Source organism: Hesperophylax consimilis, chromosome 12, assembly GCF_061612785.1.
Source record: "Hesperophylax consimilis isolate HC1 chromosome 12, BYU_Hcon_1.0, whole genome shotgun sequence".
Classification (NCBI taxonomy): Eukaryota; Metazoa; Arthropoda; class Insecta; order Trichoptera; family Limnephilidae; genus Hesperophylax; species Hesperophylax consimilis.
In genome coordinates this window covers 6,922,955-6,944,616 of record NC_142847.1, presented here as the reverse complement: position 1 = coordinate 6,944,616, position 21,662 = coordinate 6,922,955, and the positions used below count along the sequence as shown (strand labels likewise).

General features: G+C 34.8%; 1 protein-coding gene across 3 annotated transcripts; it reads left to right on the top strand.

Moving 5' to 3' along the window:
- Window positions 1-1,759: 1,759 nt before the first annotated feature.
- On the top strand, window positions 1,760-19,689 carry LOC149419061 (uncharacterized). Of its 3 annotated transcripts, none has more exons than XM_089637671.1 (11): window positions 1,760-1,800; window positions 10,222-10,271; window positions 10,389-10,496; window positions 11,926-12,098; window positions 12,188-12,358; window positions 12,950-13,092; window positions 13,760-14,008; window positions 15,290-15,421; window positions 15,504-15,596; window positions 16,244-16,416; window positions 16,884-19,689. In XM_089637671.1, coding segments are annotated over exons 2-11 (2,064 nt in total). In that variant the 5' UTR covers window positions 1,760-1,800; window positions 10,222-10,269; the 3' UTR covers window positions 17,704-19,689. The 3 variants fall into 3 exon arrangements, with proteins under 3 accessions (XP_089493797.1, XP_089493796.1, XP_089493795.1); XM_089637670.1 differs by lacking the exon at window positions 1,760-1,800 and adding an exon at window positions 2,932-3,210; XM_089637669.1 differs by lacking the exon at window positions 1,760-1,800 and adding an exon at window positions 4,008-4,315.
- Window positions 19,690-21,662: the final 1,973 nt, after the last annotated feature.

The window sequence follows — 21,662 nt, the reverse complement described above, 5'->3', positions numbered from 1 at the left end:
TAAAGCTTCAATATTTTAAAAACTACATTTATTTTTTCTGATAAGTGATATTTGATATAACTAGATATTTTTTTTCTGATAAGTGATCTTTCATATAACTAGGTATTTTTTTCTGATAAGTGATATTTGATTTAACTAGATATTTTTTTGATAAGTTTTAGCAAAGCCATCTATTACATTTATATCCATTGGCAGTTTATTTTTTATTATTTCAAATACATACAAAACAGCAGATATATTTTATTGTTTTTTATGTTTTGGTTTGCTAGTTAACTTTTCAAGATGTCTTCTTTAAAAACTAGTAGGTACCTTATTTTTGTGTTATTTTAAAACTATTTCATGCTTCAGTTTTTTGTATTTCATCTGTACAGTAACTCTTCTTAAATAACTTAAATGTATATTTGATATTGTATCTCCACTTAAACCATAGAAATAAGATAAAAAATACCCATAATACCGAGAGTGGACTCAGGCTTCGCCTTCGTGGGATTTTTTACGTACATTTATTACAATATTTTCATACAGTTTTCATCCACTATGTACCAAAAAAAAATTTCAATTAAAAAAAATATGATAAAATAAAAATAAAAATTTTAAAAAAGATCTAAGAACAAAAATTTTATAAAAACCCCTTTTTAAGTATATACTCCAACTAGATGCTGATTGACCTCTGTCATTTAAGAGGAAGCTATAAGTCAAAATGTGTATATTCTTGGTATACCTTATATTGTAGTTAATAGACATTTAAATCGCTTGACAAACGGAGTCTAGAAACGTTCGATTTCAAGTATTAAACTGGTTTTTATTAATTTTGTAAATAATTTTATAAGAAAGCAAAAAAGTTAATCAAGTGAAACTGTCACAGATAATCTTAGCTATAATACTGTATTTTTAAAAAGTTATTTCCTTAACGCGTTCTTAAGATAACATAAATAACAATATTACATTACATTAAAGCGAAGCTTAATACTAAATCACTATTTTGATTAATCTTTGTAACGAATTGGTGTACATTATTAATACCAAAAAAATATGCTTTAGATAAATTGAAGGTTTTCCTACCGTTTCGCTTGATTAGAATACAAATAAGAAAATAAATTACTAAATAAAAAATACAAATGTAAACCTTTTTTTCAATAGAAATGTATGAACGCATAACTAACACATAACAACTTTAAAAAATACAGTATTATAGCTAAGATTATCTGTTACAGTTTCACTTGATTAACTTTTTTGCTTTCTTATAAAATAATAAACAAAATAAATAAAAACCAGTTTTGTGCTTGAAATTGAACGTTTCTAGATTCCGTTTGTCAAGCGATTTTAATGCCTATTACCTACGATATTAGGTATACCAAGAATATACTTATTTTTGGCTTGTAGCTTCCTCTTAAGGGGCCTTAAGACTCTGGCTTTATTTAAAACGCCTTGCAGCCGATAAAAATATCCACATTGTGATTATAAATTATCATCATTTTGTATTGATGCAATGAACTCATTTCAAGATTATATAGGTACCTACCTAGCATTGTTATGGATTAAATATTATCTATATACACACATAACTTCAATGCAATATTATTATTAATCATGTTATCTATTATATATTGCGACTTAAAATCAGAAAATGTTTTGAATTTTGCTAATAAGGGACTTTTGTAGTTTATGATCGAAAATGAATCAATAAATTGATAACCCCAATGTATCTAAGATCAGTCCTGAACAGTTTGTGGAAGAAGTCGTCGGTTTTCGTGTTTGTGCAGTTTTTTCAAATAATTTTCGACAATTATTATTCGATCGGTAAAAATATATTTCATTTGACTAATATAAATTTATCTAAAATATATTTCATTTCACTAATTTAATACATTTAATTTGACTAATTTAATTTTTTTTCCAAAATAATGTTTGTTCTCAATTAAATTAATGTTTTTTTCTTCTGAAAGTCAATACCTGCACAGTGCATACTAACATAATTATTGCTATTCTTGTAACGTTATTAGTTTTTATACGAGTATTATCTTATTGACACCCTTGAGTGTATCTATAGTATTCGCGTAGGAGGGGGGGGGCGTTTCGACCGTAAGGCGAGAGTTCGATCCTGTGGGGGGCAAGGGAAAAACAGGAATGTTTATGGGGGCTTCTACATGGAGAAAAATGAGTATTACTAATGTATTAAAAATCTCTTCAAATTATTGGTAATCTGGTTAAAAATAGGATTGCAGGCCATTCGTGATAAATTTTTAGTGAATTTTTATAATATCAGAACACGTGTTCATGCACCTGCATTTGCCTTGATAATATACAATGACGAGATACGAAAATATGAGAATTTTAATGAACACGTGTTAAGACATCGTATTTTACTTAAAGTTTATTAGGAAACCTAACAATTCATTCATTAGAAGCCTGCAATCCTGCTTTTAACCGGATTACGAATAATTTGAAATGATTTAATGAGCAATATTCAATATTACTGTTTTTCTCCATGTATTTACCATAACTCATTATTTGCATCATATTAATTAATTAGATGGTCTTCCGCCTTATTTATCCAACGTTTTGTCCAGCGTTACAGTGTCCATCATCAGGGCAAATGTGATGTTCACCGATAGATACTGTAACACCGTCAAAAACGTTGGCTTAAAAAACCCGATTAAACTTTTGGCCAAGAAAATCTCAAATCATATCTAATAAAAATCATGGTACATTTCTCATTTATTTTACTAAAACATTAAAAAAATTATATCACACTATTCACGGGATAAAAATACATCGTGACTGCATAATTTTTATTTCTGTAATAAGACGCGCTAAAAATATTGTTAGGTAGTCACTGGCTAAATATTATTTTTCTGTTATTGAGATTTTTCTTACTGGCAATGTATTTTGACACGTTTGGAATGCGTTCGAACGTTCGAAATGCGGACGACGCCGGTGGACTTCCCCGATTTACCGGCTTGGTTTGGTTCCCCACTAGCAACTAGCAATTATTATGTTTGTTGGTTCGTTCATTCTGCATTCAGCGTTCGGCACAGTTTATTTATGGTTCGGCATATCGGCGGTTCAGAGTGATTATAATTTATAATAACGCATTGCAATTGCGCTTGTTACAAGTTTTGCCTTATAGAATTTATTATACCACTATTGTTTTGTGCCGTGATTGGATTTAAAACAAGCAAACCTTCGATATTTCACCGTGATTTGCAGGTAATTGCACTCATTATTCTTTATAACACCGAAGTAGTTTTGTCGTTTATCATTGTTTGTAAAACTAATTTCGTTTTCGTATCCGTATTGTGTTTCTTTCGTATCGGCTTTTGGCCTTGAAGATTTGTCGCCCTTATCGCATCAAACAAAAAATTGTTGACGTTATAAGAAGTAACTAGTTAGTGCGCCCTTGAGGTGATTTTTCACAAAAACGGCGCTCTACAAATTATCCAATTATTATTATTATTATTATTATTAGTGAGTGTCAAATATGCGTTAAAAGTTATTGTTTTATAATATTATAAATAATTACATTTTTATAGACGATTACTTGTTATGTAACGAAACAATTAAAATATTTTTTCAACCATATAAAACAGAACAGTTACATTCTACACCCTTGTTGATTTGCAGTAGGTTTTATAATTAGTACAACTCGTCTCACACTAAACATAAACAATAGTGATAATATGATAATATGATAATATGATAATAGCATCATACTAGCATGATAACAGAATGATACTAGTTACTAGTAGTAATATTATGATTAAATTGATGATTCAGAAATAACCTAACAAATAAATAATTACACCTGTTTTCTATTATTGGTTCAGTTTGCTTTTGCAGTTCCAATTACAAGAACAAGGTTTCATCTGACACATTAATGCCATGGGATAATGAGCTTTACCCGAATTGGCTAGAGATTATTATGGCATAACATTGAAATGGCAGATGGATCAAGTTTTATTTATTTAGTTTGGTAGTTTTTTTTTAGCCTAGCAACACTTCACGTTCGATGTCAGTTGTTTCGCAATACTCAATAAATATTATTATTTTGTGTGACAATCGTTTTCTATAAATTGTCATGCGTTCATGACAGCCGTTTTTAATTAATTTTAAATAATTATTATCTCTCTTATGAATCGTTCTCGGCATTTCTTCAGCGTCTATAGTCTGAGTTCATGATTCATGATGCAATATCAGTGTTTTGACGCGCAATAACATTTGGCTGTTTGGTTTTGTGCCTATTTTTAAAGACTGAAGTGAATTGTTGAAATTGTGTTAGTAATCTGTTTTCTGTGATAGCTGCAGTCAATTGATGGTATGTTTTTCAATGTTTAAATCGCTGATATCATAGTTAAATCTGTTAATTTTCAATTTGTAGATTTATAACCTATAAATGTCAGATTTACTCTCTATTTTTCGTCCATGGTCATTCTCCTTATATTTGAATAATTGTAATGAAATATAACTATTAAAATGATAGGATTATTTCAATATTATTAACTTCTGTACAATACATTTTTACATTTAATCCACACAACAAGAATGTCCAAAGTACATTGTTATGATACATAGAATAATCAGCTGTTCCCATAAAAGTTGTAGGTATTTATAATGTCACTTTCGCTTATAAAATGAATAATGCACCGGCCTACCTAAATGACACAGATCTTGGGAAGCCAATCTCATTGGCAAACATTTTAATTTACAAAAAGCATTATTTTTTTGTGTAAACTTGTCGAATTCTGCTGCATGCAAAGGCTCTTTAAAAATACACTTGATTTTAACTAAAATATCTAATGAAGACAACAATTTTTGTCCTGGGTTCAAGTAAAGATGCACAAAATAGGTTTTTAGTGTTTAGTTTGGGTTATTTTAATAATTTATGCGTATTTCCTAACCTCCAATCTTAACTTTGAGCAGAAAATGGAACTTTAATGCATATTTTACCATCTCTCACCACATAATTAGTTATCTCTTGTAGAAATCAAGTTGAAACGAAATGCTGTATGTTTTTTTATGGAAAAACTTACAAAAAATCCTTGTAATGTCGGCAATTAATTAATCAAAAATACTGAATCCTCTACAATATCTCATATTCATCAAACAAGGTCAAATCACAATGACCTAAAAAATATTCCAGGTCATAAAACCACATTCGGGTAAAGATATTATATATATTTTGCGACGAAACTCCACAATATCCTTCCCCCTGATATGAAGCTAATAGAAAATTTGAATGATTACAAATCAAAAATAGAAATCTGGCTGAAAGGATTAATGAAAAAAACTCTGAACAAAACATTAAAAACTAATAAAACAGAAATGAATAACTTTAGTCCGCCTCAGCACAGGTCACTCTAGAGGGGAGGACTAAGAAATACAACTTACTTATGTACAATGTTTAAATAGTCGCCATAATAAAAAATAAATAATAAATTATTTGACTAACCGCCGCACTTTTAGGCACATATTGTGGTAATTACACTTTGTTTTAACAATTACCACAAGAAAGCAATTTATGCATATTTGATTTGAAACTAAACTTTCGCAATTGTCATTCTGTGCAAAAAAGTCCAAAATGGCGGCAAAGAGATCGTTTTATAAGGTAAATTTTGAACTTAGAATAAAATGGAATTCTAACGTAAATCGTTATTTCTTGTACTAAAGTTGAAATGAAGTGTATTTTTTTTTATTTATTATTTTCTTATTATTTTCCAGCTGTTGATTTTTATTGTTTACAAGATTTAACCAAATAATAATTTATCATAGTTCGGCTTTGCAAATACAAATCATTATTAACTCTTTAAATATAATACATATAATATTGAGTCTGGAAAACTCCAGATTCGACGTAATGTGGGTGCGCGTCAATCTTGCCAGTATGGCAAGATTCTACGCATGTCTATACCGCTCACCGAACCGTAGCGAATCAGACACTTCCGAGCTCTTCAAACATTTGAGCGATACTATTGATGATCTCTTGCCCCGCTACCCTTCGGCCGAGTTTGTTGTTCTGGGGGACTTCAATGTTCATAACGAACCATGGTTGAAGTTCCCAGGCCCAACCGACTCGGCTGGCCGACAGGCGGATTCCTTTGCCATTTGCTACGGATTAGAGCAATTAGTTCAGGAGCCTACAAAGGTTCCTGATGTCCAGACTCACCGCTCCAATCTGTTAGACCTATTCTTAACTACTGTGCCACACGGTTATAAGATTGACGTCACAGCGCCTCTGGGATCATCTGACCACTGCCTAGTGACGACATCAATCCCCGTTAGCCTCAGACCAACCAATGAGAGGCTGAGGAGAAAAGTGTGGCACTATAGGTCAGCAGATTGGTTCGGTATGCTGGCCCATTTCAACGCTTTTCCGTGGTCAGCTGTTTGTTTTCGGACTTCGGACCCTTCAAGATGTGCCCAGGAGATTGGTGAAGTCATCAAATCGGCGATGGATGGCTTCATACAATCGACTACTAAAGAAACTGGTGCGGGCTCAAAGCCGTGGTTCAGTCGACAATGCTCCGAAGCAGTTCGACGAAAAAACGCGGCTTACCGAGCCTACAACACATCTCGAACGCCCGAAAGCAGATCAGCATACAACAAATCGGCAAAGGAATGCAAGAGAATCATTAATAGGTCAAAATTCGAACACGACCTGCAGATCAGCAAAAAGCTGGCTGCCTGCCCGCACGGCAGCAGAGCATTCTGGTCGCTTGTGGGCTCAATAGGTCGAAATTTTTGCAAACCCAGTTTGCCACCTCTTACCAGACCTGACGGCTCACTAGCAAACACCGCCACCGAAAAGGCTAACTTATTAGGGAAAATGTTTGCGGAAAACTCGACCCTCGACGACGGGGGTGCTGTTCCGCCGTCGGTTCCTCACTGCGGCTTCTATATGAAAAAGCTGAGGATCCGGCATCGGGATGTACTCCACGTCATACGGGGGCTCGATGTTAACAAAGCTAGTGGACCTGATGGAATACCTGCCCTGGTATTGCAGAGGTGTGCTGCGGAAATAGTTCCAGTTTTGACAAAGCTCTTCAAAATGTCCCTGAAGTGTGGAACTGTGCCCTCTGGTTGGAAAAAAGCGGTAATTCACCCTATTCCCAAGAAAGGTGACCGCTCCAACCCGGCCAACTACCGCCCCATAGCGATCACATCAGTTCTGTCCAAAGTGATGGAACGTGTGATCAACGACAAACTGCTCACATACCTCGAGAAGAACAAAATTATCAACGACCGTCAATACGGATTCCGGCGGAACCGCTCGTGCGGTGATCTTCTCGCGTATATGACGCATGTTTGGGGGCGGTGCCTGGAACGTCACGGTGAGACCCAAACGGTCGCACTAGACATATCCAAGGCCTTTGACCGGGTCTGGCACCGAGGACTTGTCAACAAATTGCATTCTTACGGACTTCCCGCATCCCTGTGTACGTGGATTGCTGACTTTTTAAGGGATAGGTCGATTCAGGCGGTTGCTGACGGTTTCACCTCTTCCTCGCACTCTATAAATGCTGGCGTCCCACAGGGATCGGTTCTGTCTCCGACTTTGTTTTTGTTGCACATCAATGACCTTTTGACATGTGCACCGATTCATTGTTACGCGGATGACAGTACAGTTCATGATAGCTTTTTGTTTGACAAGCCCCCAAAGGTCACACAAACTCCAACGGCTCGGAGGGCTTTGAAGCAGAGAATGGACGGTTATCTCGAGAGTATTTCCTCCTGGGGTAAAAATAATCTCGTCGAATTTAATGTTTCAAAGACCCAATCCTGTCTGATTACGTCTAAAAGGGATCCAAATGATAATCTAGTCTCCTTCAACGGAAGCAATCTTCCGAACAGGCCTTCCATTGATATGCTTGGTGTAACTATAAGTGACCAGCTCAGGTACGGGGGCTCCATCGAAGCCAGAGTAAAGTTGGCCTCTCAGAAGCTGGGCGTACTGAACAGGGCCCGCAGATACTTTAATAGTACACAACTGCTCACCCTGTACAAATCGCAAGTGCGCCCTACTGTCGAATTTGGCAGCCATCTCTGGTCTGGAGCCCCAAAATACCTGAAAAAAACCCTTGACTCTGTGCAGAAACGGGCGGTCCGTTTGATAGATTCCCCAATCTTAACAAACGGACTGCAATCTTTAGAGCACAGGCGTCAGGTAGGTATGCTGTCCTTGTTCTATCGGTATTACAATGGAAGATGCTCTGAGGAACTAGCGTCATTGATCCCCTCGGCACCGGTGCGTAGTCGGGATACACGCCAAACGCGCGCCCAACATTTGTACACAGTTGACACTTGTCACATGAGAACGGGTCGCTTCTACGATTCGTTCTTAAGTTCAACAGCTCGGCTGTGGAACGAACTGCCGGCCTCTGTGTTTCCTCCCTCCTACAACATGGGACTCTTCAAGACCCATGTTCACTCCTTCCTCTCCACAAAAAGACCCTCCACACAGCATCCCCAAAGATGACATAGGCCCTGAGGGAAATTATTTTCTTCAGGGCCTCCTGTGTGGAGTTAATATAAAAAAAAAAATAAATAAAAAATCAATATTAAAAAATACGTGACGGCCATATTTAGAACAATTTTCTTAACCGTTCTGGCTAATTTGTTGGCTTTTGTGAACAACTCATATGATCTCACAGAAATCGTTGTCCTCCCTTACTGTTGTGTTGAGCAATATTATCTAAACGGTGTTAGAAAGAGAAAATACCACGTTTTATATTCAAATCTAGAAATTAACCATAGTCGAATTAAAATAAATAAATATTTTTATTAGTTAGTTTTTATGAAACTACAAAGAAATGAGATGACTTTATGAAAATTAAACACACTTTACTTTGAAACGTTTACTATAATAAATTTGTTTGTGCTTAAGGACGGGAAGAGTATTTTTACCTTTTGCGCCGGCTTCTTTTCAATGGCAAAAAAGACAGAATTATTCAATGTTTTTACATGAATATTATATACCTATCTCTTTGTAGAGGTTCCAACTATATGTACATAATTATCGAATTGTAATGTAAGTCTTTTTTTAAATGTATTTTCGTGCCTTTCGTTTATATCAGTATTCCAACAAAAGGATAGTATATTATTTGTAAGTGAAATAATTCAATTCCTGGAATGAGGGTTTTTATGATCGTGAAACCTGATTCGAATCTCTTTCTCTGTTCCACACCCATTCGACTCCTATGTGCAAGCGAGCGAGAGATGTCGGGCGTATTTAAAGAAAGCTGGTGTGAGCAAATACCGATAGGCTGACCGTAATTAACATATAAAAAGGTTAATTGAGTTGCATTTCAAATAATATTCGATTTTCGTTTAGTACTTTTATAGCTTGGGTATGCTGAGTTAGTATGTAGAAATTTTTATTAAAATTTTAATTATTTTCGAAGATATAGAGATTTAAAACAAATTAAAGAAATTCACATGGGCCCCATATTTTCGCCCGGACTCAGCATAGCGCCAGCGCAAAAAATACCTGGCCGAAATGTGTCAGTAAAACTAAAAAAACCTGACTTCGGGTAATTTATAATATATTTTTAGCCTAATAATTATTGCTTATAAATAATATGTTATCCTGTATGCGTAAAAAACCTTGCCTCTTAAACATTAGTTTAAAAAGCAAACAAAACTATATTTCAAAAAGGACCACACTACATGGCCATTAAAGTATATAACAACCTTCCACGTAGTATCAAACTAATAACCGACATACTTAAATTTAAATCATCACTAAAAACATTTATTTTAAACAAATGTCACTACACCTTACATAAATTAAATACCTATGTTTTTTTATTTTTTATTTACATACATTTGTTAACATGTAATTGTTGGGTTAGCTGGAAGAAATAGGATGTAACCTATAAGCTATACCCTATACCCTTTGTACTCTGTATTTTTGTGCAATAAATATTATTTTGAATTTTAAATTTTTATCGGTAAAAAATAATTTTTAATATTATTATTTGGGGGAGTGCACATCACTTGTGCTGTCATCTAATATTCTTTCAATTAATCTGATTTCAGCCAATCTCAGACTTTGGAACCTACATAATCATACAATTTTCTCAATGAGATTTTCATAGACATGATAATATGTAATAAGTATTGTAATTAATCTGTATTGTTTTTTGTTGTCTTTACTTTCAGGTACTGTTACAAGCACTTGAATCTTATCTCATTCTTTAATCAATAATTTTCTTTCTCACACAGATTCGACATTATCTCAGTCATTTTCATTAAGTTGGACAAAAAACTATCATGTGAGTTGAAAAAATTATTTCAAAATTATTAATATATTTTCTTCCTTGTTACTTATAAAAAAACAGTGTAACAATTCTTCCTTGTTAACTTGTTGTGTTAATTGACATTTTTTGTAGGGATAATGAACCTAATGCACCCGAGTCAGAGCCTGTGAGTTCATTCATTACGGCCAGAGAAATTCAACAGGATTACCTTGAAGTATTTGGCTGCACGGACTGGAATAAGTCAGTATTTTTTGTAAACATAACCAAAATATAATACTCATACTAAAATAGGTACTCAGATACATAGAGATTAACCTTTTCATGTATCTAGCTGTCATTCTTAATCCATTAACCCTTCAAACCTCAGAGGACATTACTAGCCACAAACATCATATGCCATTAAAGGCTCTGAAGGACAGATCTGACCGGGGCGTCCATACATTATAAATGTATTTTTCTATAATACAGAGATATGTGAATTATTCATCGTTGGAAAGAGAAATACTTGATTCAATGAATAAAATCCTAAGAATTGTCAAGAGTGTATTATTACAAATTGGCAAGATGTTTTCGTCGACAAAATTATTAATATTTTTTTATTGTACACACGGCAAAAAAGTGAAGTAACAGTTTTATTACTAATTTCCTACACAAAAGAAATGTGTTTTCTAAATATCGAATTCTTTCAAAATTATGGACTTTCCAAGTCAAAATGTATCGATAAGTTTTTAGTCAACCTTTTAATGTTTGATATTTAAATTTATTTAGGACAGGTTGTTTCACAGAATTTGTACAATTCATCACATTTCAAAGTTGATTTTCAAGTTCTGTGAAGGTTCTATTCAAGTTCTGTTATTATTTCAGTTTTGTGAAACAACTGGCCAATAATGATATAATAACAAAACTTTAGTAGAACCTTCACAGAACTTGAAAATCAGCATTGAAATTTGATGAATTGTTCAAATTCTTTGATACAACCCATCCTTAGAAATATCAATATCTACTTCAGGTACAAACATCTTAAAGAAAATTTTAACTAGTTTCTATAATGGTATTTCTTTTTACAACAATTTATATAACACATTCAAAATACTTCAGAAGCTTTCTAAAATTCTGTGAAATTTACGGATTTACAGAATGGAAATGGAAAATAATGCATATTAATAGTTATTTAGTTAAAATTAAAATTGATTATTCACTTGGCGGCCATCGTTTTTATGTGAATGTTTAAAGTTATTTATTTTTCTTCTCTTATTTAACCCAAACTATGAACCTTAAAATGTAAAATAGGTTCTTAATCTAATTTAAAAAAAACTCTTCTTCACCTATTTTAATAATATTATATCAAATTATTCGTATTTTGAAAGAAATAGCTATTAATTAATTCTTTTCCATATCCAGTTACTGAAATAGTTATTGGTCATTGTTATCCAACTGACTGACGTAATAATTGTGTCCCGAGTATATTTATCTTTTCCGCTTGTAATGATGGTAGTGGGAGTTTTTCAACTATTGTCAGCTTATTCATAATCTTCCATCTTATTTTCCTCCTTTACAATCACATTAAATGTCGTAAATTTGTTACTTATGAATAATTTATATATTTTTTAATGATCGTTTGTGTCGATATTATAGTTTTCGTAACCTTCTCTTTTATATTATGTTTTAGATTTGAGAAGTCAAACATATTTCTGATCAAGCAGAAAATAGCCTTTGCTATATACGGCTCACCGGGCACTGAATCCGAGGATCTGTGTTTAGCAAATGCTAATTCTACTTTTGGCTACACTGCTGAGCAATTGGAAAGAGTCATACCGATTTATGATAAAATATGCCAGTTTCGTAAGTATTTATAATATGACATTATTAGTTTGTTTTATCACAAATGTTTATTTAAGTCACTATTTTAACGCATCTTTCTTTATTCACAGAAAAGTATTCAGCGGATCACAAGTCAGTTTTCATGTCGATTATATTTGTGTGCTGCGTTCCTGAGATGAAAGAAGTGACTGACAAATTCGCATATGACAAAGTTATGTCAGACAAAATTTGCGTCAGTCCGGTGTTCAGGATTAGAAAATGCATCAAAGTTAGTCTGTCAGGTAACATTTTTTTCTCTAACTAACTAACCATCACGCCGTTTCTCCGCAAGGTTAGGCAGAGAGGACGGACCGCCAAACAACTCCGTCTTGGCACACACTTCTTGCCTCATTCACATTCATAATAATAAATAAATTGTCAGAACTAGGGGAAAAATTGTGGCTATTCCAAAAATTCTTTTTGGAGTTTATTTCATATGCGTCCCATTCTACTGATTGTGATTGTGTGGTGGTTTTCAAAATATATTTTCTACCTTCTATCTAGCAATCGCCAACAATGACAGAAAAACCAATTAATGACACTGTTTATTGTCAAAACATTGTCAGACGATCAAAAACATTACAACAGAATATGATTTTATGTGATTTATAAAAAGCAGTCGGGGATGCCCGAGAAAGACATGACATGATGACATGTCAAGAATCAGAATAATGGAAGGATATGTATGGTGCGATGTATGAATGTGACTGAAGCAAGGAGAGTGTGCCAAGACTTAGTTGTTTGGCGGTCCGTCCTCTCTGCCTATCCCTGTGGAGAATTATTTAGCTGTAATAAGATCTTTAACTATCTCATATTTAAATGTTTAATTTTAGATAGCCGCACCGGGTGTTGTATTTTCATTGATGATATTGGCAGAGTTTACCAAAGCTGGTCCCTCTATTTGGAGAATAACAAACAACCGAAAGGAATTATCGTGGCACCCGCCAATGGGCGTTATCACGGGATCATCAGCGATGTAAGTTATTAACTTTTAGCAACTCTTAAATGTATTTTTCGTAAGCAATATATCCCCAAAATCTTTACTTCTCAGGGCTGATGAGGCTGTGGCATTCCCAATCAGAGAGTTATGTGAGGGTAAAGAAAATGAGGAGGGGAAGGAGATGGGGAAGAGGAAGATGAAGATTAAAAGTACCTGACTTCTCAGATCTGGTCACTAAATGGTTAAATTCATTTTGAGCTCTTCCCACATCCTTGCACACTTTTTCTAAAGCATATTATTTGGGTATTATTAATGTTATTTCAATATTTAGTATTGTATTAGCATGTTATATACTTTCAGTATAGCCTTGGTGAAAGACCACCATTCAGAATTGAAACGTTGCTTGAAATGGCTTGGCCGTATTTGGTGACTGGATCTGAATAGCCAGGTTCTTTACTCAAATTCCTCTTTACGTCTTCTTCCCCTCCCCATTCCCTTTACCATCACAACATACCCCAATTGGGGTATACCAAAAATGTTAAACAGAAAATGCAGAAAAACATTCTGTCGCATATGGTAAGTGACCCTAGTACCTGTGCCTTTCAATTCCCAGATGCGATCAATTAAATATTACACTTTCAATTTTTACTCAATAAGTTTTTCCACTATAAAAATATTGAAAATAAATTTACTTGTGACCCAGGATTTCGTCCACGTGGATCTAGAAATAGCCTTATCTCCTGCCTCGTCGGTGTCCAGCAGGGTCCGCGAGGTGGGCGACTATGTGTGCACCGGCGTGGCCGTGGGCGCCGTGGGAGTGCTGGGCGTGTCTGTGTTTGCACCCGTCGCGGCGGGTGTGGCCATGGCCACTGGAGTGGCCACTGGTGTTACCGGCCTCTATGGCCTATTTACTTCATCTGGGCATCTCGTCGACAGAAATAAACACGCTCAGGTATTTAAAAAAATCATTTAATAATTTAGCTTTAACTGAAATTTTGGATTTATTTAAAAATATTCCCAAATGAAATTAAATAATATTTAAATGAATTCCTTTAATGTCATTTGTCCCTCCCCAAATGGGGGATTTTTTTTAAGATTGTTTTTCACGCAAACTGGAAATACTACCTTATACAAAAACTAAAAAAATATATTTTAACTACGCAAATGTTTTATAAATGTCATTTCGTATAAAATAATTACCGAAAAATTCACAAACTTTGACAAAGCTTTTTCGTAAACATGCATAATTTTACAGTCAATGACTTTATGGAATATGTTACTATTATTTGGAAGTGAATGGAAACCTTTTAGATGCAAATACAAAGTGTGGTGTTGCCTCTTTCTGACACTGCTTAAATTGTATATTTCACCGTAATTCAAATTAAGATCGTTATTCGAGTTTTCTCAGTTTGTGCCATAAACCTTACAAAATACCCGAGAGGTTAAAGAAAACTTAAATGTGTCATAAATTACACATAATGTTAACCTATAACACTATAGTACCTAACTTAAATAGTAAACCTCTCATAAATTGCAATATCTATATAATGTTAACCTATAACACTATAGTACCTAACTTGAATAGTATGTATGTTTATATTAATTTTCTGTTTTCATTATAAACAAATAAATATATGATATTTTGTTGGAGAAATTAGGCGGAGCAACGATTAAACGCAGCAGTTTTGGAATAGCTAAAAATGCCAAACTGCATACTAAAACGCAACGCGGCTAGCGTTTTTAGCTAATTCTATTTCAGTATCACCATGAAATAGAATTATGTTAAAACGCTAGCCGCAGTGCTTGTTTGTACGCGGTTTAGCATTTTCAGCTATTCTAAAACTGCTGCATTTAATATCAGTGCGTGCTCCATCTTAGTGTTGCATGGATGGAACAAAATGGTTTCATGGCAAAAAGAACATTGAAGAGAAGTGATCTAAAGTGAAGAACCTAACCTAACCCAACTTAAACTCACACAATCCAACCTTACTTATTCTTTTGTCATGTTCTGTTTTGTCATTATTCTGTTTTATCCGGTTACCCACAAAAATAGTGGTCATTTGAAATGTGTGTGGATCACTGAAAATCCCTAGATTCTGAAAATCCCCTAAAGAAAACTGATATCAAGAATATAAAAATAAATGAAAAATGTTTTCTGCGATAATCTCGCCTACAAAATGATTTAAAATAACAATTTTTTTAACAAAAATTCTCATGTAATAACTTGTTGCAGAGTGTCAGCCTAGCAGACCCGGAAGCCAGGAGTTGCTGGTTGAACCTGGGAGCCAGTGCTGCCGGAATGGTAGCCGGTGCTTCTTCCAGGCTCTTGGCCAGAGCGGCTAGCAATGGGGCTACCATCGCCACTGTAAGAATATAGTTTATTATGATGCGTTTGTTTAAAATTACATGATTAAAAATTACAATAAATTAATTTTTTTTTTTTTTAGGGATTCCGTTTGGCCCACGACACTGCAATAGTCATGGCAGCTCTGACCAGCGGAGCAGGGCTGGCCAACACTATAACAAACTGTGTCATTAAGGTAAAAAAAATCATATTTAAAAATGTATATATATATATATACAGGGTTTTCCAATAAGAGGTGTTATTTTGATATTCAATCGTAAAAGATCAAAGGTTTCGTTGCTTGTGTGGCATGTAGCGCCGTCTTGTTGAAAGTAAACGTTGTCCAGATCAATACCATCCAATTCCGTCCATAAAAAATCATTACTCATCTCTCGATAGCGCAATCCATTCACCGTAACTGTTGCTCCAGCCTCATTTTCGAAAAAGTAAGGTCCAATGACTCCGCCGGACCATAAACCGCACCAAACAGTCACACGTTGAGGATAAAGAGGCTTTTCAACAATAACTCTTGGGTTTTCCGAGCCCCAGATGCCACAATTTTGCTTGTTTACGAAGCCACCGAGGTGGAAATGGGCCTCATCACTCAAGATGATTTGCATTTGATTCACTCAAGTGAATTTTAATAATTTCAATGCGTTGTTGAAGCGTGTATCGTTCCATTTTTATTAATGGCGTTTCTACTTGTCAAATGTCAAAAAATGACAGCTTCAAAAGTAACATCTACCGAAATAGCGGGCTATTCAAAATAACACCTCTTGTTGGAAAACCCTATATTTTTATTCAATTTTATTTTCTATCTAAATTTTTTGTTTTTGTTCACAGTACAACAAGACCAAGGAGGGTCCCACATCCCTGGAAATATTCCAGATAGCTTCTTCGATCTTTTTCCTCACCAACTCGATAGTGTCCAACAGAATGGCTTCCACCATCATCGAAGAGACTCAGAATTCGCAGATATCCACATACAGAGACTCGTTGCGTTCTAACCGCCAAAGGTGAGATTCCACTTTCGTGCTATGTTTCGCTGTGTTTCCCAGTTACTGTGATAAATTACCTCCATTAAAAATTATGCTTTGCTCAATTTTGGATATTGACCGAGCGTAGCGAAGTTCGGTTTTACATTTCGCCTGTCTGTAAATTTGTTGGTACTTTCCGTTTCAAGATGGTTAGTTAAAGATTCTTTTTCAAATGTGAAATCGTCGTGTTTATTTGGATTTAGCTAGAATTAGCTTTTTGAAGAATTGTCATTGAGATGTGACATTTTGAAAAAATTGTACAATTTTTTATTTGAAACTAGCTGTACCATCGCTGAAACAAGAGCGCGTGTTGCTTTAAAAAAAAAAAAACTGTAATTCTTTTTTAGATGCCAAGTCGACTATCGCAGAACTGCCTAGTTATTGAGCAATCCATTTCGTCTTTTATTAAGTATTTTAGTAATTATTTTCTTCCATTTTCTTTGTAGGAAAATTTACGATAAGATGGTGGCTGAAACTCGCCGAATCAATGGCAAGGCCAGAGGTAACTCAGAAGTCATCAGGGGAATCCAGAAGATTGAAAATAAGGATCAATTCTTCCAAGACGCTCTGCGGCTGAACAAACAGCTGAACCAATATAAAGTCCGGATCGCTATGAAAGACGGTCAAGCTATGCTGAACGGCGAACACATCATAAACCCACAAGAGTTCTACAGCCTCAACCCGCAAGCCAGGGCCGCCTACCTGAGCAGTATTGGACCAGCTAACTTGTCAGCCAGCAACGTGCCCACAAACCTTACAGTCGACGTTCGATCTCCGTCCACCGCCTACCAAATCCCCAGTGTCATGACAACTGTGATGACAGTTAATAGATTGATTAAAGATTTCCCCGACCTTTCAGTCGCTTCAACCGATGATATTTTGCAATATGTCGCGTTGAAAATCTGTGCGTTTGCTAAAGACATGGCAATCTACAGCAAATTTGTACTAATTTTGAAAACGCTTGAAAATAATCTGAACATGTACATGCTCGAGCAACTTAACGTTTTGGGAATTAATGGAAACGATTTGTTTTACCGACTCTTTGTTTTCGTTTATGATTATTTGAAAAATATTTGCGGTGATGACAGCGGTATCGCAAGCGTTATTGAGAGTATATTTATCGACGGTGAGCTGAATCACAATTTTGTTTCAGATTTGTTGAAGTACTTCCAGAATAAGTTGACTATTGATTACAGTAATAGTGTTGCAAATGGAGACGAAATTAGATGCCCCATTTGCAATGGGCTGACTTTTTCCAAAGATTAATTTTTTCAATTTACCTTTTCAAGCACAACACAGTATTGAAGTAGTGTTATCTTATTTTTATGAATTAACAATATGAGGTGTTTGCTTTGCAAATCGATATCCTCGTTGGCACTATATAGTCCTGACTATCTCTAGAAAATACAACACTTCTTCTTGTCTCCCTCCAGTTCTTTATAAATATTATCTTCTTCTACTTTACTTCGTTCTAGTAGTAGAAGATTGTAGAGTTTGGATTTGACTTTTATCGAAAGGAGTTTAGGTTTTTTAAATCTATCGTTTTTGAAGGGTCCTATTGGAATAAACTATGAATGCGCGAATATATAAACGCTACATTCATACTTATATGTTTAATGTTCTAAAAAAGATGCAAATCTCGCATATAAAATTAAAGTTTTTAAATAAAATTGCCGTAATTCCTAAACGCTTCGCTATATCCGAGCGTTTTTCAGCAGGATTTTTTCCATTTCGACAATTTTTAATCTTTATTGAAGAGTATGTACTTTTTTCATCGGGTTGTTCATATTTAGGGTTGAAATGCTTAAAAACAAGATTGTAGAGACATAACCGCAAGCGTCCCCCGCTGAATTTGAATTTAATAACATCTAACGTCAGAAGTGGCTGCCGGCAGTGATCGTTTGAATAAAATAGCACCAAAACTGCCTGCTTTAAATGATTTATTTTTTTTAAAGAAAGAAAAACCTTCCCAGGTCACGAACAACCTGACAATATTTGAAAATCTCCTACTACCATCACAGTAAGCGGAAAATGTTGCTTGTGTTGTGACGGAGGACTTGGCCAGTCGAGGAATTGATCACACTACGCCTGGGTGGAACCCAGACGCGATGCCAACTCGGCCACTTACCAGTTAATGGGGTAAAACGGAGTGTATAGAAACGATCGAGGCGATCTATTTTTGCGAGATTTGTATGAAATTAATTCAGGACTGGAAAACTAAAGGACACGTGCGGGAAAACAATTATGTATTAGACGAGTGATCGATCGACATTTCACTACTCGAATCTCCGAACCCTTCTGGATTCCTTTCTTTCCTCCTATCTCTTTCGCTATGCAACATTGCCTGATATGAGGACGTCACAGTGCCAATGATTTCGATCAGTAATTTTTTTTTAATACATCACACTTTTTAATACTTGCAACAATTTCTTTGTGATATAAATATGTAACTACTTTCTTGGCATTTCTACAATCCTAATCACTTGCATCATTTTTGGTGTGTATCAGGCCAATTTGTGTTCTGTATCGATGCGCACATGTTTATAATTACTCACTATAATTAGATTGTAATTACTTCTGTGCCTGTTTGTCTTATTGAACAGTATTTAGAAATGTATTTAGTTTGGCGATAACAAATGACTTTATTAAATTAATAATTGTGCATCACTTTAGTTCCAACATTCTTTTACAATAATTAGTACAATATTAACGAATTTCATGTGAAAAAATATTGTTTCTCTCTCTAGCAACTTTTACCATGTAATTTATTTATCTAATTATATTATGTTCTTATATTTTTTGTATGTCTGTAGTTTTATTAAAATTAATTATTGATTATGAACTAACTAAGTGATATTATAACATTTTCCAAAAAAATTTTGATGAAATGTTTTATTGATATTTTCAATCAGAAATCCACTCTGAGGGCTGTATTATTCCAAAAATAAATTTAAACAATGATTTGGCACTAATTAAAAAATTAGAAGAATTTAAAAGCAATGTTTTTACTTTTTATTATAATGTCCATAGTAATTATTGTTTAGCTCTAAGACATTTAACCCATGTTCCGTAGCGAATAATAAAATTTTTGTAACATTATTTTTATTAATTTGTTTCAATTTTATATATAAACAAACAAAGCAATAAAGCCGTGATGAAACATATCTTATTGTGCCTTGTAACTCCTAGTATGTAATTTGAACAACGGTGCTTGTTAATTAGAGTTTTATCTTTAATAAATGATATAAATTTATATTAAAAAAATATTTTTCAAATCCCTTTATTTGCATTTTTTCCCGTCACCCTTACTTCCAGTTGTGTTGACTCGACCTCCTAATTGTCCTCTCATCCAACCCGGCTCCGCGAAAAGGGATGACCTCCCGAACTCTTCGTGATTCTCCATACAACGTTGACGCCCCGAAATCGCGTGATGAGGAAAGTAGAAAAACTTCTGAGCTGAGGAAGTTGTGTGCTTTCTCAAGACAGCTTACGAACAACATACTCCAACGGTGAGTTCTAAGCCGAGGCCAAAGGTATTCGGGAATTTGTTAGTGAACATATAAGGTTATACAAATATTATTAATTTGATTTTTTTATTTGTTTTGAGCATGAGTTGGTTGCAGCTAGTCGCTTCCATGTTGATTTGAGGTGCCTCTGCGCGGCTGCCAACTCGGTAGAATGTACGACTTTTGTCGTCAGGCACGGACGTCGAGTGATTTATGGGGTCCCTTTTCTTCCTTTTGGGTCGTGTGTCGCCACTAACTGCTTACAAATAAGTAGGTCATTGGCCTCGTGCTAAACACAGCTGTTAGAAGCAAGCAAACAGTTCTAAATGTGATACTATTTTATCAGTTGCAGCCCCATCTTCGTCGCAATTTTAACGTTCTGGAAATATATATTCATGCAAGATCACTCACCCAAAATCGTTATATTACCAGTCCAGTCGGGATATCGACGACATGTACATTAATCCACGTCCAGGGGCTGTAGGTAGGATGTAGAAGCCCCTAAGCCGTTAAGGGTTCGTATTAAATTCGAAATCGATTATCTATGTCACCCGTCTACTCGCCAGTAGGAACTATAACCATATTGGATCTAATTTTCTAGCTAAAATTTCTACCTTCATACGCCGCCCCGTAGATAGCACATAAATTACCGAATACTAGATTTCGGAATGTTTAAGCGGATCATTTCTTTCAATAGAATATCTCTTCCTCCCTAACCGTAAGTTGATAGTTGACATGCATAGGTATTTGTTGGCCTCCACTGTACCTAATCTAGATATCTCCCCCTAACGACTATTTTAGAGCATCTAAGTAAGCATTTGCCGAGATCTACCCAAACTCCCTCCCCCTTCCTAGAACCTTTCATATATTATTTGCCACGTTCACTTCGATTTTTTCACTAAATTCTTATATCGTGTAAACCGTTAAAATCCTTCCCGTGTTCGCAAGGAAAACACTGTCTATACCCCCAATTCAAATGAGCAATTTACTCTACGTTTTATATATTGGAAATTAATTATTATTAATTTTGACCAGAAGGTCCACATGTGATTTACGAATGATGTATTTAGCTCTTATTAAATTCTTCTCTCCGAGTAAATTCATTCGCCGCGTTTCTACACGATTTTTATTATTATTTTTTGATTAATGTACGCTGTCTCTTCAATTTCACAAAATTTTTAGAACTTTGTCTTAGCCGTTTTCGTCAGGTCATTTAATAGTTATTATGGTTCTCTATTTTTTTCTCCTCTAATGGCACACGCGTTATTATTAAACATTACCGCAGTCGAGTTTCATCGTTTTATATTAGTCTGAACCAAGAGACTCCAACCCGTGAATTTAGTATCGTCTAATTATGAGTTTACCCTTTTTTTTTGGTTGAATCTAATTAAATTTTAAAACACTTCAATTATTTCAATTAATATTAAAACCACAACTTCACTATATTTAAAACTCTATCAGTTTAGTTTAAAGATAGCACACCAAACTGTCGCGACGTTAAGTTCTCGAAGACAGACTCCAACCAAGTTAAAACGAAAAAGCCCCGATTCCCTCCAAACAACGCTATTTAATAATGTTTTCTTTCGAATAAATCGACTTAAAATTTGTGCGACTTTCGTCTTTATGAATTCGAGGTTTCACTCCCCGTTAAGTTTAGAATTGCATAATCCCGTTTCAGATTTTTTTTGTTCTCGCCTTCCGAGTTGGGGTAAACACCTA

Coding starts and splice junctions, on each gene's coding strand:
- LOC149419061 (XM_089637671.1), top strand. Junction 12,099..12,187: donor TGATAAAATATGCCAGTTTC/GTAAGTATTTAT, acceptor CTTTATTCACAG/AAAAGTATTCAGCGGATCAC. Junction 14,009..15,289: donor ACAGAAATAAACACGCTCAG/GTATTTAAAAAA, acceptor AACTTGTTGCAG/AGTGTCAGCCTAGCAGACCC.